Consider the following 25666-nt stretch of genomic DNA (forward strand, 5'->3'; position numbering starts at 1 on the left):
AGTTACTTTGACTCATGGTTTAAATATTATGAAGATATATCAGTCCTGATGAAGGGTCTTGGCTCAAAAATGTTTAGTGTTTACTCTTTTCTGTGGATGCTGCCTGACCTGCTGAGTTCCTCCAGCACTCTGTGTGTGTGTTATTCCAGGTTGAGTTCGCCAGTAAAGACGACCCACGGAAGAAATGTATTTTGCTCTGAAAATTGGTTACTGCTGAACACGAGTATTATTTTGACTTCATTCTGCCTAAGAACTCATGTGACCCATTGTTTGACGAAACTGTGTGACGGCTAACAAGCACTTTTGGAGAGCAGTCAGCTCTCCTCAGTGGTTGCTACCCAAGTCTAAAACTTATTAAAAAAACATGGCGCCAATGATTTCATCACAAATGCCAGTGTCGTCAATTGTGAATGTGAAAAGTTCAAGCTAGGTTACATAACTGAATCACCGTCCAAATGTCTGATTATTATTTGTGGATTTTAAACACCTGGCAATGCAGACTTTCATAAGCGGCTTCTAGCCAGACGGCAGCAAGACTCTGATATGACTCTACAAGCTGTCACTCAATAATGTCGGTCTTTGATCAGCCTGAAACATGGCTCCAGGCTGGTCGAACAGAACCACGTCAATGCAACTTTCAATGGCCCAGACATCAACATTCAGTGGGTCTCCAAGTGGCCAAACACAGCTTGTCGGAACTGTGGTATATGGCATTATGCAAGAAACTGCCAATACAAGAAACATATTTGCAGCAAATGTCAACACCGTGGTCACAAAGAGGGCCTTCACTGTCTTCTAGGCCAGTGAAACACAAGGACAAGACATTTTAAAAGTCATCAAAACCTACAAGGAATTAAATGGTCATGTTCAAAATTGACTTTGCTCTCCCCGGGAGACAGTATGCCAAAGTATTTATCAACAATCAGTTGGTCAAGCTACAACTCGATAGGGCATCAGACATTGCATCATCTCCAAATGCACATAGCAGGCACTTGGGTCCCCACCAGTCAAATCAACTCATCTCTCCACCTGCGAAATTTGTTAACTTAGCAACAGCAGCACAATGCAATACATGATAATATAGAAAGAAGAAAATTATGAATAAATCTATTACACTGTATATATATGTATATTAGATAGTTAAATAAAAATTGTGCAAAAACCGAAATAATACACATTAAAAAAGTGAGGTAGTGTTCATGGATTCAATGTCTATTTAGGAATTGGATGGGGAGAGGGGAAGAAGCTGTTCCTGAGTTGCTGAGTGTGCGTATGGAGGCTAGTACCCAAGATGGAGCTGACTAATTTTACATCTTTTTGTAGCTGCTTTTGGTCCTGTGCAGGAGCCCCCTCCCCCACGCCGTACCAGACAGTGATGCAGCCTGTCAGAATGCTCTCCATGGTATATCTACAGAAGTTTTTGAGTGTTTTAGATGACAAACCAAATCTCTTCAAACTCCTAATGAAGTATAGCCACTGTCTTGCCTTCTTTGTGCTGCAATGATATATTGGATCCAGGTTAGACCCCCAGATATGTTGACACCCAGGAGCTTGAAACTGCTCACTCTCTGCACTTCTGATCCCTCTCTGAGGATTGGTGCATGTTCCTTCATCTTACCCTTCCTGAAGTCTACAGTCAGCTCTTTCAGCTTACTGACGTTGAGTGCAAGATTGTTGCTGTGACACCACTCCACTAGCTGGTATATCTCACTCCTGTTTGTCTTCTTGTCACCACTTGACATCCTACCAACAATGGTTGTATCATCAGCAAATTTTTAGAGGGCATTTGAGCTATGCCTGGCCAAACAGTCATGGGTATAGAGGGAGTAGAGCCATGGGCAAAGCACACATCCCTGAGGTGCACTAGTGTTGGTTGAGAGCAAGAAGGAGATATTATCACCAGTCGACACAGATTGTGGTCTTCCAGTTAGGAAGTCAAGGATCCAATTGCAGAGGGAGATACAGAGGTCCAGGTTCTGTACTGTCGATCAGGACTGGGGGAATAATAGTGTTAAATGCTGAGCTATAAGCAACGAACGGCATCCTGACATAGATATTTGCATTGCCCAGGTGTTCCAAGACTGCGTGGAGAGCCATTGAGATTGCGTCCACCATAGACCTATAGTGGCGATAGGCAAATTGCAGTGGGTCCAGGTCCTTGCTGAGGCAGGAGTTCATTCCAGCCATGACCAACCTCTCAAAGCATTTCATCACTGTAGATGTGAGCTTCTACATCTAGGGGCTGTTTTCCTTCCTCCATCTGCCTTTTGGAGTAAAGGGGGCTCCTATTTTCCAACAGCTTATGGACACCACGCTGAGTGGTATTGATGGTGTGACCGCTTATCTCGACAACATCCTTGTGATGGGCACTGATCAGAAAGAACAATGCAACTGTCTGCACCATGTTTTGATCAAACTACGGGATTTTGGGCAGAAGGATGTGGCCTCCTATTGTCTACAATTAAGTATCTGGGATTCATCGTGGATGAGTATAATTGTCGCTCAGATCCCGAAAACATCACTGCTGTTTTAAAGATGCCTCCACCGTCATATGTCAACACCTTATGATCATTCTTGGGTATGATCAATCATTATTTGGCATTTCTCCCAGCAAGGTACTGGCTGAGGAAGCCACTCAAAAGTTCAAAGGTTCATTATCAAAGTTTGTATGCAGTATACAACTCTGAGATTCATCTTCTCCAGACAGCCACATAACAAAGAAAACCATGGAAGTCATTCAAGAAAAACATCGAACCCACTCCCCCACACTAAAAAAAAGAGAAGCATCACCATCATCAGCCCCCAACACGCCCCTCCTTGGCACAAAAAGAACTAGCAAAGCGCACCGCACAGCAACAAGAGTATCAACCCCCGAACCCCAGCCCCTGTACAAAAAAACTAACAGATTTGCCAAATGGCAACAAGAAAGAACAGGTGAAAACACAGAATATAAAAATATAAAATGCCTTGCTCAACAAGGGTGCTACTTAGAATGGTCCAATAATAGTCATAGTCATAGTCATACTTTATTGATCCCAGGGGGAAATTGGTTTTCGTTACAGTTGCACCATAAATAATAAATAGTAATAGAACCATAAATAGTTAAATAGTAATATGTAAATTATGCCAGTAAATTATGAAATAAGTCCAGGACCAGCCTATCGGCACAGGGTGTCTGACCCTCCAAGGGAGGAGTTGTAAAGTTTAATGGCCACAGGCAGGAATGACTTCCTATGACGCTCTGTGCTGCATCTCGGTGGAATGAGTCTCTGGCTGAATGTACTCCTGTGCCCACCCAGTACATTATGTAGTGGATGGGAGACATTGTCCAAGATGGCATGCAACTTAGACAGCATCCTCTTTTCACACACCACCGTGAGAGAGTCCAGTTCCATCCCCACAACATCACTGGCCTTATGAATGAGTTTGTTGATTCTGTTGGTATCTGCTACCCTCAGCCTGCTGCCCCAGCACACAACAGCTAACATGATAGCACTGGCCACCACAGACTCGTAGAACATCCTCAGCATCTTCCGGCAGATGTTAAAGGACCTCAGTCTCCTCAGGAAATAGAGATGGCTCTGACCCTTCTTGTAGACAGCCTCAGTGTTCTTTGACCAGTCCAGTTTATTATCAATACGTATCCCCAGGTATTTGTAATCCTCCACCATGTCCACACTGACCCCCTGGAAGAAAACAGGGGTCACCGGTACCTTAGCTGTCCTCAGGTCTACCACCAGCTCCTTAGTCTTTTTCACATTAAGCTGCAGATAATTCTGCTCACACCATGTGACAAAGTTTCCTACAGTAGCCCTGTACTCGACCTCATCTCCCTTGCTGATGCATCCAACCATGGCAGAGTCATCCGAAAACTTCTGAAGATGACAAGACTCTGTGCAGTAGTTGAAGTCCGAGGTGTAAATGGTGAAGAGAAAGGGAGACAATACAGTCCCCTGTGGAGCCCCAGTGCTGCTGATCACTCTGTCGGACACACAGTGTTGCAAGCGCACATACTGTGGTCTGCCAGTAATGTAAAGGGGTTTTCGATCAGGTGAAGAATATTCTGTCACCTAACCTTCTCTTAACCCATTTCAACCCGGAGTTCCCAATCGTCCTCACAACTGTTGGGTGGGAGAAGTCATATCCCATATCAGCCCTGATGGCTCTGATAAAGCTGTCACACGTGCATTGAGATCACTGACTGTATCCGAAAGGGACTATGGGCAATTTGAAAAGGAGACTTGGGAATCATCTTTGCTATGAAGAAATTCCACAAGATGCCTTAAGGTGGACACTTCACTCACTTACTGATCACAAACCACTGTTGTCCAGCTGCGGGTCTAAGAAAGGCATTCAGGTGTATACAGCTAACCATCTACAAAGATGAGCAATGACATTATTAACCTACGATTTTGAAATCAAGTATACATCAACCCATTGTTACCTGTTCCATGAGTATCTCGTGAATATGATGTAATTGTTTTATGCTATTGGAATGGTGTAATTGTCTTGTGATTGTGGGGTGATGTGATGTCACGTGAGGGCATGTTCCAACTGGTATATAAGGGGAAACCGCAGTTGTTGCATAGTTCGTTTTGTTGGGAGTCCCCCGTTGGTAGTTACGCCATCGAAGAAGAAGAAAGAGTGAGAGTGAAGAATCCCCAGCTCCGAATGAACCCCAGACGGGTTGGGGTTAACCAGCGGCGTTTGGTGCATTACGGGTGTGACTGACATTTGGAATTGTCTGTACGTGGCACGCACATTTTGTTAACCCTGACACGGTTTGGGTTGTGCGATGATCACTTTGTTGAAAGGTCAGTTACTTTGAGAAATCGTATTCTGTGTCATAACTTTGGATAAGGCATTTCGGCTGGGAGCTGCGTCAGCAGTGACGTCTTCGGGGACTGTTCGAAAGCTGGTTTGGGAAGTCTCTCCTCTTCAACATTTCAGGAATCATTTGGACTTATTAAATTACCACCTTAAGACTGTGCTTTAATAAGATCTGTTAAGAATTGTCTTTAAGTTCGACCGTTTGATAACTATATAAGCATACCGCTGTTAACATCCGGTTTAAGTTAATCGTTCATTTACTGTTCCATGTTTATTTGAGTAGAGGTTAATAAATGTTGTTGTTTACTTTATAAAAACTTGACTCAAATTCATCTCTGTTGCTGCTGGTTTATAATATATTTTGGGGCTCATCCAGATTGAACAAATTTAGAGCTTAATTGGTTGTTTAATTAAAGATCTGATTGATAAAAGGGAAAATCCTTTTTGTTTGATTGGTTTGTGTGTGGTAATCAGCAGCAATGGACGTTGGCAACTTTCTGAATGCGATAAAGGGTGAGGTGTGGGAAATTGCTGGAAAACTGAAGCTTACAGGGATAACCACGGCTACGACAAAATTAGTGATTCAGAGAAAAATAGCTGAATATTATATAGCTATGAAAGTGTCTGATGAAGAGATGTTAGAGAAGTTTCCTATAAGTAAAGATATGATCTGGTTACAGCTAGAACAAATGGCGTTAGATAAATTTAAAATAGAGGCTGAATTGGAAAGAAATCGATTAGAAGCTGCAGAAAAACAGTGGGAATTTGAGCTAGAGATGGAGAGGTTAAGGCTCAAGAAGCAAGATGGTTTGAGGAAACCGTGTATACCATTTATTGCTAGTCAGGAAGTTAAATTGGTTCCCCCATTTAATGAGGCAGATGTTGATAGATACTTCCAGCATTTTGAGAAAGTTGATCTGAGTGCACAGTGGCCGAAAGAGCACTGACTTGTCCTGTTACAAAGTGTATTTAAAGGTAAAGCACAACAAGTTTACACGGCTTTAACTAGTGCACAGGCAGCTGATTATGATACTGTGAAGCAGGCTATACTTAAAGCTTATAAATTGATTCCAGAAGCTTATAGACAGAGATTTAGAAGTCTGAAGAAACATGTGAACCAGACTTATGTGGAGTTTGCCTATGACAAATCTGTGTGGTTTGAGTACTGGTGTACCTCTAAAAATGTGAATGAGGATGATGACACCTTAAAGGAGCTGATTTTGATTGAGGAATTTAAAAGTTGTATCCCTGATGACATAAGGGAATATTTGAATGAAAAGGACCTTGCCACATTGCCAGAGTCCGCTAAATTAGCAGATGAGTATGCTCTAACCCATAAGCGTAAGCTTACTCTGAGTAAAATTTTCCAAAAGAGTAGCCTGGATAGTCAGGGTAAACCAGAGATTAAATCGGAAGCTAGTGATAAAGGTAAGAATGAAGGGAAGCAAGTGAAGGAAAAACAATTTGGTCTTATTTGTCACTATTGTAAAAAACCAGGTCATGCTATGGCTGACTGTTTCCGTCTGAAGAAGAGGGAAAAGGAGGCAGTTCCAACTGCCTGCTAGCAACACTTTGAAACGCCTATAAACCAACAGGCTTCGGGATATTCAAAGGAAGCTCTGTCCAGGTCTGACCAGGTTAAGAAGGGATACAATCCTTTCATGTCAGGGGGATTTGTTTGGGTGAATGCAAGGACCACTCAAGTACCAATAAAAATTTTTCAGGATACTGGTGCTTCTCAATCACTAATGTTAGACAGTGTTCTAGAGTTTAATGATGAGACTAACATTGGTGAGGTGAATATTGTACGAGGTATTGAGGGCAACCTTATGTCTGTACCTCTGCATAAAGTAGTTTTAAAGTCAGGGTTAGTTTCAGGGATGCTAAAGTAGGACTGCGACCCAGTTTACCAGTGGATGGTGTTTCTTCACTGTTAAGGAATGACCTAGCAGGAGGAAAAGTTGTTCCTGCAGTGCAGATGACAACTAAGCCAATCGTTGATGATCTAAAGATGGATTCTGACATGTATACCTCCTGTGCAATAACCCAAGCTATGGAAAAAAAGTCTGCCGAGGCAGAGGGTTCTGTGCAGCATGGGGCTGCTACCCAAGACAATTCAAATCAGGATTCAGATTTTGATGACGTCAGTAACTTTTCTACCTTCATTATTTGATCAGGATCCTTGCAATAGTTCTGACCTTAAAGACTTGTCCTTGCCTAGGGAGGAGATTATATTGGAGCAAAGCAGAGACCCTGAGATTCCCACCTTAAGAGAACAAGCTCTCCCAGATAATGAGATTACAAAGGTGCCAGTAGGGTATTATTTCAAGAGTGGAGTATTAATGAGGAAGTGGAGACCACCTAAGGTTCCTGCAAGCAAAGATTGGGTAGTTTTTCACCAGACAGTGGTTCCTAAAATTTACCAGAATTAAATTTTAATTTTGGCTCATAATATACCCTTGGGTGAACATTTTGGTGTGAGGAAAACTGTGAGCTAGGTTTTTAAACATTTTTATTGGCCTGGGTTGACGAAAGATGTGGCGACATTTTGCCGAACTTGTCACACTTGTCAGATTGTGGGTAAACCTAATCAAGTCACCCTAGTGGCCCTATTACAACCTATGCCTGCATTTGGTGAACCGTTTCCTTAAGTTATTGTAGATTGTGTTGGCCCATTGCCAAAAACTAAAGCTGGCCACCAATATTTGTTGACTATCATGTGTACTGCATCTAGGTTTCCAGAAGCGATACCTCTTAGGAATATAAAAACCAAAACTGTGACAAAGGCTCTCATAAAGTTCTTTACTTTATTTGGGTTACCTAAAGAAGTCCAGTCTGATCAAGGAAGTAATTTCATGTCTGGATTGTTTCAGCAGATAGTTTATAAACTGGGAGCCAAATAGATTACATCGTCTGCGTATTATCCCAAACCACAAGGGGCATTAGAAAGGTTCCATTCTACCCTTAAAACTATGATTAGGACGTTTTGTGTTGAAAATGAGGAAGATTGGGATGAGGGAGTTCATTTGCTTTTGTTTGCAGTACAGGAGTCAGTGCAGGAGTCCCTTTGAACTTGTGTTTGGGTACAATGTCCAAGGTCCTTTGGCATTATTAAAAGAACAGTGGATTAATAAAGAACTACATACTAATTTATTGGATTATGTCTTAAAATTTAAGGAGAGATTGCATAAAGCTTGCAGCTTAGCAAGGGAAAACTTAAAATCTGCTCAGGAAAGAATGAAAACTTGGTATGACAAGGAAGCTAGAATGAGGGTATTTAAGCCGGGAGATAAGGTGTTGGTTCTTTTCCCCGTGCAAGTGAACCCATTTCAAACTAGATTCTATGTCCTTATGAGATTATATCTAAAGTTAATAATGTGGACTATGTGGTAAAAACAGCAGATCAATGAAGCCCAATGCAACTTTGTCATGTAAATATGATAAAGCCTTATTATGGGAAACAGTCTGTAACTATGACCGTTGTTGTCAGTGACAATGAGTCTGACCTCCCTGGGAACTTGGTAGCTGATCTATCTGGGGCTCATTTTAAACCAAATGTTATTTCTGCCAGACTAACAAATTCGACAATTTTGGAAAATATTGATGAGAAATTGGCTCATCTACAGACATAGCAGAGGCAGCAGATGAAGCAGTTAATTTTGAAAAATAGGGATTTATTTCCAGATGTTCCTAAAAGAACCACAGTAGTCTCACATGATGCAGATGTTGGAAGCGCCAAACCTATAAAGCAACATACATATCAAATGAATGCCGAAAAATGTACACTTGCCGAACAGGAAACTAAGTATATGTTAGACAATGATATTATTAGACCTTCTACTTCAGATTGGAGTTCATCTTGTGTCATGGTGCCTAAACCAGACAGAAGTATTTGGTTTTATAGTGATTACTGGAAGATGAATGCTGTAACAAAAACTGATGCATATCCAATCCCTAGGGTAGACGATTGCGTGGACAAGGTTGGAAAAGCTAAATTTCTTACAAAGATTGATTTGTTGAAAGCGTATTGGTGTGTTCCATTAAGGGATAGAGGCAGGGAAATTTCTGCGATTGTGACACCATCTGGGTTATATGAGTATAATGTTCTTCCATTTGAGATGAAGAATACTCCAAGAACCTTCCAGAAAATGATTAATTCTGTAATTCGAGGGTTAAAACATACAGATACCTATATTGATAATTTAGTCACAGGGATTGACACTTGGGAGGCACATATGTCTGCAATGGAAAAACTGTTTGACAGGCTTTCAAAAGCTAACCTAACTGTTAACTTAGCTAAAAGTGAATCTTGGCATGCCACTGTGACCTATCTTGGTTATGTTGTGGGTCAAAGCAGGTTGGCTCCTGTTCAGGCAAAAGTTCAGACAATTTTGGAGGTTCCCACTCCAACTAGTACAAAAGCTCTCAGAAGATTCTTGGGAATGATAGGGTATTACCGTAAGTTCTGTAAGAACTTGTTTGTTTGGACAAAGCCTTGTCAGGAAGAAATTGATAAATTGAAAGTTATCCTATGTCACCAACCTGGGCTCAAATCACCTGATTTTGAAAAGGCATTTTCCTTAGCTGTAGATGCTAGTGACGAGGCTTCAGGAGCAGTGTTACTACAAAGGGATAATGATGATGATGTTGACTAACCTGTGGCTTATTTTTCCAAGAAATTTAATGGGCATGAAATAAATTATTCGACCATAGAAAAGGAATTATTATCTCTCATTTTGTGTGGACGTTGGCACAACTCAGAAACAACCCGTGATTTACACCGATCATAATCCATTGGTACTTTTGAGTAAACCGAAAAACAAAAATAGAAGGTTACTGAATTGGAGTTTAATTTTATAAGAATATAATGTCTTAATAACTCACATTAAAGGCAAAAATAGTGTAATTGCCGAATGTTTGTCCAGATGTTGAACTTGTAATGTAATTCTGATATTTGTTTACACTCTCATCATATGTTATATCAGCTGCAGAGTACTGTATGATAATTGTATGTATTGTGCATTTTGTAAATTTTATACATCTGTATATTTTGTTAATTGTAGTTAAAATTTTGCTCTTGATAGATCAAAATTTTCTTTTCTTGGGGAGAGGTGTTACCTGTCCCGTGAGTACCTCATGAATATGACGCAGTTGTCTTATGCTGTTGGAATGATGCAATGGTCTCGTGCCATTGGAATGAAGTAATTGTCTTGTGATTGTGGGGTGATGTGATGTCATGTGAGGGCATGTTCCAACTGGTATATAAGGGGAAACTGCAGTTGTTGCGTAGTTCATTTTGTTGGGAGACCACCGTAGGTAGTTATACCATCGGAGAAGAAGAAAGAGTGAGAGTGAAGAAGTCCTGGCTCCGAATGAACCCCAGAAGGGTTGGGGTTAACCAGCGGCATTTGGCGCATTACGGGTGTGACTGACATTTGGAACCATCCGTGCATGGCATGCACGTTTTGTTAACCCTGACACAGTTTGGGTTGTGTGATCATCACTTTGTAGAAAGGTCATTTACTTTGAGAAATCGTATTCTGTGTCATAACTTCAGACAAGGCATTTTGGCTGGGAGCTGTGTCAGCAGTGACATCTTTACTTTGGGGACTATTCCAAAGCTGGTTTGAGAAGTCTCTCCTCTCGAATATTTCAGGAATCAGTTGAACTTATTAAATTACCAGCTTAAGACTGTGCTTTAATAAGATCTGTTAAGAATTGTCTTTAAGTTCGACTGATAACTATATAAGCATATCGCTGTTAACATCCGGTTTAAGTTAATCGTTCATTTACTGTTCCATGTTTATTTGAGTAGAGGTTAATAAATGTCATTGTTTATTTTATAAAAACTCGACTCAAATTCATCTCTGTTGCTGCTGGTTTATAATACCACGAAACTGGACAGGCAGATGCCCTCGTCAAACTTACAAATCAGCAGGTTACTGAAAATGAAGACAGTCATGGCTGCAAGTCTGCAATTTCAGTGGATTTCAAAGTCCACCGGGTTGTATGGTATACTGCTGATTGTCTTCTCGTCATGGTCGACAAGATCAGGGCAGTAATGGCCTCTTCTTCATCATATCCCCAGATACCTCATTGACAGATGGTCAGTCAAAGCTGAGGAAGATGTCGAATCCTTTTACCAATGCCATACATCACTCTCAACGGCGGACTCCTGCCTAATGTTTGGAAACAGAATAGCATTTATGGAATCACTTTGACCAAAAGTACTGAAACCATTCCACCATAGTTACCCAGGCATCAATTGAATGAAAACCTTGACAAGTAGCTTTGTGTACTGGCTGGGCACTGGTGAAGATATCACATCCATATGCAAGCAGTGTACGCAGTGCTCTATGGCAGCAAAGAATCCAGTTAGAGCCAATCCACAACCATGGCCTCAGGCTGAGGGACCTGGGAGTTGGGTACATATTGACTTTGCTGGTCCAACCAAAACGTGTACCTGCCTTGCTCTGGTTGACGTCTATTCCAAATGGTCAGAGTCAACAAAGTCAACAATGACAGAAGCTCCCATTCAACAGCTGCTGCAGATCTTGAGCCATTTTGGGTTGCCAGAAATGTTTGTTTCTGTAATGGCACTCAATTCAGTTCAAAGGAGTTTGTTGCATTCTATTAGAACAGTGGAATTATCCACATCTACTCACCTCCACAGTGCAGCGGCTAAGTGGATACCTTCAAACGGTCGCTTCTGAAATCAAGAGAGAGAAAAGCATCGGCCGAGGTCCACCACGTTTCTGCTGACGTAGCTAATTACTCTGCATCCAGGTCTCGAGCGGGAAACACCAACTCGCATTTTTGGGAAGAAAACTGCACACAGCATTGTATGCAATGCTGCCACAACATCCAACGTCCAAGACAGCAGATGGTTAGCTGCACAAAGGCAGCCACAAAGACCGCGGACAACGGGTGAGGTCATTGAAGCCCGGAGCTGTAGTGTGGGTTAGAGAGTATCACAATGGGTAAGACCACTGAGGACCTGGTCAGATTGTCAACTGTCTGGGGAAAGTGCTCTATGAAGTTATTATAGATGGACATTGCTGGCATCGCCACATTAATCAGTTATGACTACTAGCTCCTGAAGGCACAAGTTCATCGGATGGTTCATCAAACTCAGAGCTGGACCTTCATCTCCTCCTGGATGAGTTCAATTTATCCTGACCAACGCATCCACCAGCACCAGCACAGCCACAAGCAACATCGCAACAAAAAAGTGACGGCCTGCAACCAGTAAGAAAGACTGATCACCAGTGCAAATTGGTTGTTCCAAACCAAATCAACCCCAGTTCAAATCCTACATCTTAAAGAGGGAGGTTTACAGTGAGTCGAAACAACCAACGTCTATTGGTCAGCTGACAAACAGTCCCAGGATGACTTTCACTAATTGATTGTTGTTCCAATCAATGTCTTGAATGTTCTTGGGTAAACCATTTAAATAGTTGTGCTTTGGGATGAACAGTTTGTAGCTACATTGTTTTACTGAATAAAGCACGATTTTGAGTTTTGGCTTTGTCCTATCTCCTGCCTTTGGGTCTCATCAGTAGTTATAGGTGAGCAAACATAACACCCTCCTTCCCACATACAAATACGCATTTATCTCAAATTTACCTCCTTAAGTATTAACGATTACCTTTATTTGTCACTAGTACATCAAAATTTACAGTGAACTGTATTGTCCACATCAATGACCAACACAGTTGAGGGTTGTGCTGGGCTCAGCCCACAAGTATTGCCATGCTTCTGGTGCCAATATTGCATTTCACAACTTACCAAACCTTACGAACTCCTGCATTTTTGAGATGTGGGAGAAAACTACAGCACCCGCAGGAAACACGTGCAGCCATGGGAGAATGGATAAGACGGAGGTTGGAATTGAACCGCGATTGCTATAAAGCACGGCACTAAGCACTACGCTACCGTGCCGCCTGCTGTGAAATAGATAACAGTCTCAGCAACGACCCTTTCTCAGAAAGACACAGGGAGCTGAGGTGGAGCAAGGGTGCATTGGGTTTAGAGGCTGGATTTCCAGCATCTGCAGAATCTCCCGTGTTTACATTGTGGAGAGGTTAAGTGGCCTTCTGGTCCCATCTTCCCCTTCCCGACATGCCTAAACACAATCACGTTCCTCAAACCTCACACCTTCTCCATGGATGAACCTCAAATCAAGATCTTCAATATGATCGTCTTCTAGCTCCTAAACCATCCACACTCAATTCCTCTAAATGACTGCATTCACTCAAGGTCATGTGTCCGCGACCTAGAACATGAACCTAGGTCATGTCTCCTCAGGTACCCTGAGAATTCGGTGTCCAGCAGCGTAATTAAAAATTCTCACAGATAAAGCAATCTCCCATTAAGTGCTTTGCCCAGAGTACAGAGCCCAGTTTACCTTCTACACTTTGTACTTGGTTCATTTATTCAATGTCACCATGTCCAACCACACCACCTCACAACAGACAACTACGAATCGGATAGAATATTGAGACTTTATTGATATCGACAGCACCTGGGCCCTGGGACCAAATGAACCATGGGTGGAAGAGGGCCATTCTGTCAAAGCCATCCCAGCAGCACCATTGTTCACACTTTCCAATAGCCCTCTCTCATGTGCCAATCCAGGTACCTCTGAAACCAAGTGAGGTTTGGATCCAGATCTCGTCTTTGGGCGTCGAGCTTTGGTGGGTGCACTTGCTCCTTGTCAGGAGAACCTGACATCACTGAGTGCCGAGAGGTCAGAGGGAGCAATGAGTTGCCATTTATAACCTCGTTTAGCTCTGTACTTGGAGCAGGGGCATCCCTCATGACCCTCCGCAGCGGGATGAGAGGTCAAAGAGCAACAGAAGTCTGAGAGAAAGAGAGGACAGAATCTCACCCGGCCTACCTCGTAGAGCCTCTGAATCCAGTGTCTCGCCCAGCTGCTGAAGGAGCTTGGCCCTGGCCGCGTTCTTCTTGTGCTTCTTGCCCTCGTAGTGCTGCTGAGCCATCATCGGGTTGTTGAACCACGAGCTGCAGAGGCGGCAGAACTTGCCCGAGTCACCATTATCCGTGACGGAACCCAGGCTGGGTAAGATGGGCGTCTCAGGAGGCAAGGGCTCAGGAGGCTCCTCTGGGATATAAAATAATAATTACAGGGTAAACATCGTATCTAAGGAAAGGAAAGATTTACTGAGTTCAGGGAGCATGAGAATAGACCAATGGGCCCAAATATTTTGTGCAGGTTTTTACATAGACAAGAGTGTTGGAAGACCCAAACCCTCAACCATTCACCAAATACATGGTTTACAGAGCAGCAGAGCTTCTCTTCCCCCCCCCCACCCCCCACGTAATACATTGGACTACCTACAGGAGGCGCTCTAGAAGTGCAAAATCTTCAAAACCTACTGAAAGTGAACCAGTGTCAGTGTCCACAGTTTGAAGGCTTCAGATTCATATATCGGGTGATCTGTCCTAGGCCCAGCACACCGATGTTTTAATTTCTTAGGAGGCTAGCGAGGTTTGACTTGTCACTGAACGCTCTAACACGACACTGCAGAAAGCATCCTGACTGGTTGCAACAGTGTCTTGAGCAACAATTCAAAGGAGCAGGAACTTATTTATTGAGATACGGCACGGAAAAGGCCCTTGTGGTCCTTTGAGCCACGCCGCCCAGCAATCTCCCAATTTAATCCCCTTCCCGACATGCCTAAACACAATCTCATCTAATCACAGGACAATTTACAATGACCAATTAACCCACCAACTGGTACGTCTTTGGAATGTGGGAGGAAACCTACACGGTCACGAGGAGAGCGTACAAACTCCTTACAGGCAGCGGTGAGAATTGACCCCCGGTCACCTGCGCTGTACAGCATTGTGTTAACCACTATGCTACAGATGCCACAGGGAGCAGAGGACTCTCAGCCTAAAACATCAGGGGTGCACCCCTCCCCACCATCAGCAGTATCTGCAGGAGCTGCTGCCTCGAGAAGGCAACATTATTCATCATCAAAGATCCCCAACATATGGGCCCTGCTAAATTCTCGCAGCTACCATCAGGCAGGAGGTACGGAAGCGAACAGACCCACACCTTCAGGTTCAAAAACAGCTACTTCCCTTCAACCAACCATCAAAACTTTCAGACCAACTTTGAGACCACTTATAATGGACTTAATTTTTGTTGTTCTAAATGTATTCTTGTATAATTTTGTAAGATTTTTGCTCAATATGTATTATACTTGTGAATGCTGCTTATAGTATGCTGTGATGCTATTGCGAGTACGTTTTTTTACTGCATCTGTGCATACATGCAAGTTTTTCATTGCATTTGTATGAACATGCATGTGTGCAGACTTTGACTTTGACTCTGGTGAGCAGGCCAGATCATGCCCATACATCAGATCTCTGAATGATGCATTCCACCTTATAGATCCACTGTGGTAGAAGGTCAGTGGGAGGGAAGATTGCAAAGGGAGACCTCAAGGGCATTCACAAACCCTCCATCAAGAAGACATAGTCATAGAGCACTACAGCACAGAAACACATCCTTTGACCCACAGGAAAAGGGAGGGAATGGAGGGATATGTATGGTGTGTAGGCAGAAGGGACTAGCATGGCTACCACAGGCATTGTAGGCCGAATGGCCTGTTGCCGTAACACTTTGTTTAATGTACTATATTCCAAGCCAGCATACACTCAATGGCTACTTTGTTAGGTACACCTGCTTATTAATGAAGATACCTAATCAGCCAACTCAATGCATAAAAGCATGCTGACATGGTCAAGAGGTTCGGACCAAACGTCAGAATGGGGAAGAAATGTGACTTGACCGTGCAATGATTGTAAGTGGGTGGTTTGAGCTTTTGCAGAAATTGCTGACCTCCTGGGATTTTCATCCACATCAGTCTTTAGAGCTTACAGAGAATGGTGTGAAAAACGAGAAAAAACACCCGGTGAGTGGCAGTTCTGCGGGTGAAAACACCTTGTTAATGAGAGAGGTCAAGAGGAGCACGGTCAGAATGGTTCAAGCTGACAGGAAGGCGTTAGCAACTCAAATAACCATGCGTACAACAGTGCCGTGCAGACGAAGTACGCATAGCGCGTGCTATGTGGTACGCACACACGTTGAGCCTTGAAGTGGAGGATCTACACCAGCATAACACAACATCGGGTTCCACTCCTGTACCTAATAAAGTGGCCACTGAGCGTATGCGCCTTTAAGAAATCAAAAAGTGAACCATTAACTGCTTGTGAAACATTTAATCAGAAATCTGTAATATAATTTTGGAACATTGTAATTAACATGCCCTTAATAATCCAATGGGTGGCTACACCACTAGAATTCGTTTTGATTTCCCACAGGTTGGTCCACCCATCAGTTTGATTATTAGGAATGATGTTTTTCTAATTTAAAGTGGTCCTTGGGCAAATGAACCCGCTGTGCACTGACGCAGAGCGCTTGCAAATACAAGGCTGTGCCTTCAAATTAGATTTCACATTGTGACCATGGAGAGTAGGCTGTTTATATTCACTAGGAGATGAAAGGCAGAGAGATGACCTTACAGAGATTTATAAAATCGTAAGGGGTATGGATAGTGGGCATTACAGCTCAGGGGCTGGTCCTTTGTCTGCACCAAGCACAACAAATTAAAGTAACACACACAAAATGCTGAAGGAACTCAGCAGGTCAGGCAGCATCGATGGAGAGGTATAAAGATTCAATGTTTCAGGCCAAGACCCTTCATCAGGACCCAAAACATTTCGGCCTGAAACATCGACTCTTTATTCCTCTCTAGAGATGCTGCCTGATCTGCTGAGTTCCTCTAGTACTTTGTGCGTGATTCTCTGGATTTCCAGCATCTGCAGTATCGCTTGCCTTTAAAATTAAACTAAATCCTTTTTGCCTCCTCATTATCCATATTCCCTGCATCTTCATGTGTCTAACAGCCACTTAAACACCACTTACTTCTCCCTGATCCACCACCCACCACTCTCTGTGTAAAAAGCTTGTCCTGCACATCTCCTTAAAGCTTTCCCCTCGCATCTTAAATACACGTCCTCTAGAATGTGACATTTCGACTGTGGGTTAAAGATTATGACCCTCTGCATGATCCATGTCTTTCCTTACTTTATAAACTTAGACAATAAGAGGAGTTTGGCGAAGTACATGGATGGGAGCGGTACGGAGGGCAATGGTCCAGGCACGGGTTGATGGGAATAGGCAGAATAACGGCCTGGCATGGACCAGGTGGGCCAACAGGCTTGTTTCTGTGCTGTAGTTACGGAAGCTGAAGCAATGAAGGGTTAAAGTGGTGACAGAGTGCAGACTCTGTTCATTCGCAAGCCGAGCCAAACCTTTGAGAGCAGGTCTTCCCTTTATACAGCTTTTCTGAGTGTGGAAACAAGACTCACGATGATAAACTGAGGGAGCTAGTGTGCAGACATAGTGGAGTCATCCAGGCTGAACATGGCCCTTGAAAGCCCAGTTCTCCTTTCTGCAGCCTTTCTGTTCAAGCCCGGGAACCCAGATCTCCGCGTTTTCCAAGACAAGATATAGATGTAAACGAAGGTTTCTAGAGCAACACTTACTATCGAACAGTTACTTCACCAAATATCACTGACCTTTAACACATTGATTTAATTGGTTATTAACACCTGAAATATATATTATGATTGATACTTAAATATGCAAATGTTGGGATTCAGAAGTGCATGAAGTTTCTATTGGATCAATAATTGTATCCAATGACTCAATTTCTGTATAAAGATGACTTTTCTTTGATCAGACTTCAGAACAATTTGTGTAGAGAAGGCCAGGCTGCTCTCCTTGTGCACAAATATATTGTATAATTGAGGAACAATTGCAAATCCTCCAAGTCCTGCTAATCAGCTGACATAGTGCTCTATAACTTTATACCTCTGACATAAGAGTAGAATCAGGCCATTCAGCCCATCTAGTGTGCTCTGGTATTCAACCTTGGCTCACTTACTTTCCCTCTCAATCCATTCTCCTGCCTCCTCCCCATAACCTTTGACACACTTACTAATCAATAACCTGTCAGCCTCCACTTTAAATATACCCGATTGCTTGGCCTCCACAGCTGTCCGTGGCAATTAATTTCACAGATTCATCGCCCTCTGGCTAAATACATTCCTCCTCATCCCTATTCTGAAGTGACGTCCTTGTAATCTGAGGCTGTGCCTTCTGGACCCTAGACTCTCACACCACAGGAAACATCCCCTGCACATCCTTCCATCTTCTATTAGATCTCCACTCTACGTCTGACACTCCAGAGAAAGTGACTCAAATTTATCCAGCCACTCCTTATAGTTCATACCCTCTAATCCAGACGGCAGCTTGGCAAACCTCTCCTGCACCCACTCTAAAGCCTTACTGAAATGTGGCAAGCAGAACGGCCCACAGTACTCCAAGTGTGCCCTGACTAGAGTTGTACACAGCTGCAGCATCACCTCCTGACTCTTATATTCAATATCCCAACTGATGAAGGCAAGCATCTTCTACAGGATATATAATCAGAACCTTTTTCTTAGGGAAGGGAGGTCTACAACTCACGTGTGCTGGTTTAAGGCGAGAGGGAAGAAATTTGAAGGAGATCTGAGTGCTGAGTTTTAAATCCTTCTCCTCACCTCTTGAAGTTAAGTCCTCTAGTTTCAGACTCGGTGTCTGCATAACTCTTGGTGAGCTAATAAAACCAGCTATTCCAGGGGAACCGCTTAGAGTAACTTCCAAAGACTAGTTCATGAGGGATCCCCCTAGTTAGATTAAACTACTGGTTATTGATAAATTATTCCACAGTGTCGTTGAAAAGCCGGAGACAGTGTGAAATCTGCCAAGGAGGCTTACCTGTTGTCCTGGCAGGTACAAGAACTTCTCCCAGCACCAGCTTCATCCTCTTGGCATGCGTTTTGCCCTGGTAGTGCGACTGTGCTACAATAGCCGAGGTGAAGAACATATTACAGAGGGTACAGCACTTGTTCTTATCCACCTCTCCGTCATCACTGTCCTGGGCAGAGAGAGCGAGAGAGAGAGAGTGAGACAGGATTAGCAAACCAACTCTTCACTACCTCTAGCTGTGCCAGCTACCACATCCATAGATAGGCTGGTTGAGTGGTGTCACACCAGCAATCTCAGACTCAACATCAGTGAGACTGAGAAAATGATTGTGGACATCAGCAGCACACACCAGCCATCAAGGGGTCAGCAGTGGAAAAAGTGAGCAGCTTCAATTTCCTGCAAGTCAACACCTTTGAAGATCTACCCTTGGCCCAACATATTGAGGCAGTTATGAAGAAGACACACCAGCAGCTCTATAAAATTACTAAGGGTATAGATAGAATAAAATATAGAATGTAGAACAGTACAGCACAGGGAAAGGGCCATCATCCCACAATGTCTGTGCCAAACACAACAAATTAAACTAAATCCCTTCTGCACGTTACCCATATCCCTCTATTCCTGCATATTCATGTGCCTAACAGACACTTAAACACCACTGTCCTAACCACCACCCTCCGCACTCTGTATTAAAAAACAAGACAAGTCTGAGGAGATGTGTACGTCATCGTGGAGAGTATTCTGTTTGGTTGATCACTGCCGGGTATGGAGACACCACTGCACAGCACTGCACATGGATTGAAAATTGGCTGGCTGACAGAAAACAAAGAGTAGCGATTAACGGCTCCCTTTTGGAATAGCAGGCGGTGACCAGCGGGGTACCGCAGGGTTCACTGCTGGGACCGCAACTGTTTACAATATATATTAATGATTTAGATGAGGGAATTAAAAGTAACATTGGCAAATTTGCCGATGACACAAAGCTGGGTGGCAGTATGAAATGTGAGGAGGATGTTATGAGAATGCAGGGTGACTTGGACAGGTTGGGTGAGTGGGCAGATGCATGGCAGATGCCGTTTAATGTGGATAAATGTGAGGTTATCCACTTTGGTGTGAAGAACAGGAAGGCAGATTATTACCTAAATGGAATCAAGTTAGGAAAAGGGGAAGTACAACGAGATCTAGGTGTTCTTGTACATCAGTCACTGAAAGCAAGCATGCAAGTACAGCAGGCAGTGAAAAAAGCTAATGGCATGCTGGCCTTCATAACAAGGGGAATTGAGTATAAGAACAAAGAGGTCCTTCTGCAGTTGTACACGGCCCTAGTGAGACCACAGCTGGAGTACTGTGTGCAGTTTTGGTCTCCAAATTTGAGGAAGGACATTCTTGCTATTGAGGGAGTGCAGCGTAGGTTCACAAGGTTAATTCCCGGGATGGCAGGACTGTCATATGTTGAAAGATTGGAGCAACTGGGCTTGTATACTCTGGAATTTAGAAGGCTGACAGGGGATCTTATTGAAACATATAAGATTATTAAGGGATTAGACTCGCTGGAGGCAGGAAGCATGTTCCCGCTGATGGGTGAGTCCAGAACCAGAGGCCACAGTTTAAGAATAAGGGGTAGGTCATTTAGAACGGAGTTGAGGAAAAACTTTTTCACCCAGAGGGTGGTGGATATATGGAATGCTCTGCCCCAGAAGACTGTGGAGGCCAAGTCTCTGGATGCTTTCAAGAAAGAGATGGATAGAGCTCTTAAAGATAGCGGAAACGAAGGTTATGGGGATAAGGCAGGAACTGGATACTGATTGTGGATGATCAGCCATGATCACAGTGAATGGCGGTGCTGGCTCGAAGGACCGAATGGCCTACTCCTGCACCTATTGTCTATTGTCTATTGTCTATCAGAAGAAGCTGCAGAGGGCTGTAAAATCAGCCAGCTCCATCGTGGGGACAACCCTCCCCACCATCGAGGACGTCTTCAAAAGGTGTTGCCTCACGAGGGTGGCATCCATCACAAAGACCCTCACCATCTGCAACATGCCCTGTTCTCATTGCTGCCATCAGGGAGGGGGTACAGGAGCCTGAAGACCCACATTCTGCGATTCAGGAGTTATTCGATTTATTTACCTATTTAAAGATACAGTGCGGAATAGCCCATTCCGGCCACCCAGCACCCTACCCATTTAATCCTAGCCTAGCCTGATCACAGAACAATTTACAATGACTAATTAACCTACTAACTGGTACATCTCTGGACTGTAGGAGGAAACCAGAGCATGCAGAGGAAACCCACATGCTCATGGGAAGGACGTACAAACTCCTTACAGAGGATGCTGGAATTGAACTCTGACATACAGTAACTGTGCAAAAGTCTTAGGCACACATATACAACTAGTTTGCCTAAAGGTTTGGCACTGTACTGTATTTGTCAATGTGGAATGGGGAGCCAGTTTGTAAATCTGGCGGGAGCAAAGGATGTTGGGAATGGTGAGGGTGGAGTGCCGTGGGAGGGGTGTGGGACAGGTGGCAGAGAGGGAGTGCCAGGGTGGGGCTGATGCGGGTGCAGACACACCCAGCTCTGAGACACCAGGCAAAATCATTTGATTCCAAACAATTGGTTTATTGATCATTACAGAATGTCTCCCTGGGGCTTCCCACTCCCTCCTCTCTCTTCCCCTTTTTCAAGCAATGATTTCCCTCTCCCTGCCCCCCTTCCCACTCTTGGTCCATAATGGAGACTCATATCAGAATGTGGTTTATCATCACTCACATATGTCATGAAATTTGTTTTTTAATGGCAGTAGTGAAGTGCAATACATAAAATTACCATAGTACTATGCAAAAATGTTAGGTACTCTAGCTATGTGACTAAGACTTTTGCACAGTATTGTATGTACAGAAAGTACAGAGCTTTTGCTACTTAGGAAACTGGGTGACGTCAGATGGCAGGTGCGACATGGACGTCAAAACAAGAATAGGGATGGCGAAAAACACCTTTACGAGAATGAAGAGTATACTGACCAATAATAAACTAGGCATGAGAACCCGCCTCAGAGTACTGAAATGTTATGTTTATCCAGTTATGTTATATGGCTCAGAATGTTGGACAATGTCTAGTAACATGAGGAAACGAATTGTAGCAGCAGAGGTGTGGTTTTTGAGGAAGATGCAAAGAATGTCATGGACGAAACGAATATCTGACGAGGATGTCATGAACAGAGCAAACACAAAAAGAGAAATAATGTATGAGATCGTGAAAAGGCAACGTAACTTCATTGGACATGTGATTAGGAAAGAGGCGTTAGCATGCATGGTAATGATGGGAAAGATTGAAAGGAAGAAAGCAAGAGGAAGACAAAGACAAATGATGATGGAGACAGCAGCCAGAGAACTGGAAAAGAATACCAATGAATTGATCCACTTGACCTGAAACAGGAGTGTGTGGGCCATGGCAGTCAAAGGTCAAACTGGGCACGGCACCTGATGATGCTGATGATGGTGATGATGTATGTTGTGAAATTTGTTATTTTGCAACAGCAGTACATTGCAATACATAATGATAAAAACTATGAATTACAACAAGAAATACATATATATATAATATAAATTAATTAAATAGTGCAAAAATGGAGGGAAAAGTACTGAGGTAGTGTACATGGGTTCAATGTCCATTCAGTAATCTGCTGGTGGAGGGGAAGAAGCTGTCCCTGAAATGTTGAGTGTGTGGGTTTGTGTTCCTGTACTTCCTCCCTGAGGGTAGCAATGAGAAGAGGGCATGTCCTGGGAGATGGGGGTCCTTAATGATGGATGCCACCTTTTTAAGGCATTGCCTTTTGAAGGTGAGCTGGATGCTGGGGAGGATAGTGCCCACGATGGAGCTGGCTGAGTTTACAACTTTCTGTCGTTTTTATGATGCTGTGAAGTGGCTCTCCATGCCAAACGGTGATACATCCCGTTAGAATGCTCTCCACGGTACATCTGTAGAAATATTCCCAGAGACAATTAGGGACGTTGGTGTTGTCATGGATAACAAAAAAATTAATTAAAACTGATGTACAACATTGCAACAGTTTCAGATTTAGATTTATTGTTGTAAATTCCAGCGTGCAATGAGATGACCACAAGTGTCGCCACACATTCTGGCGCCAACATAGCTCAGTAAAACAGAACACAAGCAATAAAGCAACAACAGCTAAACAAGCCCCTTTCCTCCCTCACACACACAAGGACAATCATTCAACTCCATTTTCCAGCTTCAGCCATCGAGCTTTGACTTCCAGGATTCTGAGCGACCTTTGGGTTTTGATCTTCACTATCCACCCCACCGACTAGCTGACGACGGGACCCCAAACTCCAGGTTCAAACTATGGGCTCACTGGCTGAAGGCCCTATATCTCCTGCTTGCACAAACATCCAATCCTGGGATCCACTGGCCTGCGACAACCCGAGATCCATGGATGCCCTTCATCGCCCACTCATACCGCTGGCTTTTGAGCGCGGAGTAGAGGTCTAGACTCTGGATGTCTTTTGTCCCCATGTGCACATGGATGGACTGTGAGTGTGAAGCAGGGGCCTAGTCTCTGGAGTTTATAAATGCTCCCTGTGACCATGTAGGTTTCCTCCGGATGCTCCGGTTTCCTCCCAGATTCCAAAGACAAACGGGTTAGTAGGTCAATTGGCCACATGCAAAAACGAGAAAATCTGCAGATGCTGGGAATTCAAGCAACACACACAAAATGCTGGTGGAACGCAGCAGGCCAGGCAACATCTGTAGGAAGAAGTACAGTCGACGTTTCAGGCCAAGACCCTTCTTCAAGTCCTGACACAGGGTCTCGGCCTGAAACGTCGACTGTACTTCTTCCTATAGATGCTGCCTGGCCTCCATCTGCATTCTACCAGCATGTCGTGTGTGTTAATTGGCCACATGGGTGTAATTTGGGGGCAGGGGCTCACTGGGCCAGAAGGGTCTGTTACTGTGTATCCATTGTTAAAATACTTCAGAATCAGATTTATTACCACTGGCATATGCTGACATAGAAACTGACATTTTTATTTTGCAGCAGCAGTACAGTGCAAAGACTCAAAATATATAGATTACAAATTAAATAAATAGGACATATAAAGGAATAACATGGTAGTGTTCATGCGTTCACAGACCATTCAGAAATGTGACGGTGGAGGGGAAGAAACTGTAATTATTTTTATTATTAAGCCTTTTTATTAACTTATCCACACCACAGTAAAAGACGTTGCTTTGTGTTATAACGGCAGCACAGCCTGATTAATCCATCAAACTATAACCATAGCTGGTGTACGACATGTTACCTGTTTTGTACACAAGTTCTTGTCTTGAGTGCTGACATCTTGACACTAATCCCTCCGAGCGCCAGAGTTATTTTATACCCAACCGTCTCTATAATGAATCAGGAGAAGCATCATATCGCTGCCCACTGGGAACCTTCCAAAGGGATGGAAATCATTCAAAAAATGTGTAGCTCGGGCGGTTGAGTTGATCTCCGATCTTGGCAATTTACTTGCAAACGTTTTTGTCACCGTGCGAGGAGACGTCGTCAGTGTGCTGTTGGTTGTGGCGTCGCTTCCAAACGCTTGGCCTTTATATACTTTTCAATCAGCTGATTGGATGTCACTTCAGAAACCCAATTGTGATTTGGGGAGGAAATCTCGTCGCTGATTGGTGGTGTGGGGAGGAAATCTCGTCGCTGATTGGTGGTGTGGGGAGGAAATCTCGTCGCTGATTGGCGGTGTGGGGAGGAAATCTCGTCGCTGATTGGTGGTGTGGGGAGGAAATCTCGTCGCTAATTGGTGGTGTGGGGAACTTCGTGCCTCGTGGTCTGGAATTTGGCTTGCTTCAGCTGAATGACTTAATCCAGCTTCTACATCACATGCAGCCCTGAACTCCCTCTGACTGACCACCGTAGCAAGACCGTATCTTGGTGAGGAATGCACCAAAAACAGAATGTCAGAAGGCTGTAAGATATAGGAACAGAATTAGGCCATGGAGCTGTCCTCAACACTATCATGAAAAGATAAAGATGAGTTTTATTGATCACATGTACATTGAAACATACAGTAATATGCGTCGTTTTGCCGCAAATCAAATCAGTGGAGACTGGGCTAGGGGCAGCCTGTAGGCACCACCACACTCCTAGCACCAACATAGCGTGCCCACAATTTATTAATCATAATCATCTTTGGAATGTGGGATGAAACCGGAGCACCTGGAGGTAACCCGTATGGTCACAAGGAGAACGTATAAATTCCTTACAGGCAGCGGCTGGAATCAAACCTCAATTGGTGATCGCTGATTGGTGTATAGGAGCAGAATTAGGCTCTTCGGCCTGTTGATGTTGCCCCAGCACTCAATCAGGACCAGATTTTTCCCTCAACCCCATTCCCCCATATTCACCCTGTTACGTACCCCGTAACTGGGTTGCCAAACCAGCAGAAATGGACCTCTTAGTTGGAGTCTGGTTTAACAGAAGCTAATAAAGTTTTATTAAAGAAATAAGTATCACAGTACTCTAATCGTAAGGATATAAATGCAACAGGTTAGCAATGATAAAACACACATGTAGACAGAACTAGGGTAATAGGAACCAACCAAGCTCTATCGCAGTCTAGGGGTAAAATGATCAGTCTCAAGTGACGCAGGGTTCAGTTCAGCTTAGTACAGTTCGCAGTAATCGCTGCTGTGCCATTGGAGAGAGAGACAGAGATAGAGATATTCAAATCTGATTCAGCAGACCTTTGATGTTCTTCGCAGTTAGCTCTCGGGCGGACCTTTTGTTATGTCTCCTGTGGTCACCGACTGTGACCCCTCCGCTCCAGATAGAACCGTTCTTCCGCGGTGAACCCAGCACCCAGGCAAGAGCGGACACACACACCAGGTTCCCGCCGATCGTACCCTTTCACCCTGTGCGTCTATGGTCGGTTCCCGCGACCAGACCTCCAAACTGTCACCAACTT

General features: G+C 43.7%; 1 protein-coding gene across 1 annotated transcript in view; it reads right to left on the reverse strand.

Annotated features, from left to right (window-relative positions):
* Window positions 1–25666, reverse strand: part of zgc:171482 (zinc finger protein) — a 354034-nt gene that overhangs the window by 226165 nt on the left and 102203 nt on the right. The window contains exons 4-5 of the mRNA XM_063071124.1: window positions 18689–18848; window positions 13730–13954 (exon numbers count right to left, since the gene is read on the reverse strand). Of these exons, the coding sequence (XP_062927194.1) occupies window positions 13730–13954; window positions 18689–18848 (385 nt within the window). The remainder of the gene's footprint in view (window positions 1–13729; window positions 13955–18688; window positions 18849–25666) is intronic.

The sequence above is a fragment of the Mobula hypostoma genome, chromosome 19 (genome assembly GCF_963921235.1).
Source record: "Mobula hypostoma chromosome 19, sMobHyp1.1, whole genome shotgun sequence".
NCBI classification, from domain to species: Eukaryota; Metazoa; Chordata; class Chondrichthyes; order Myliobatiformes; family Myliobatidae; genus Mobula; species Mobula hypostoma.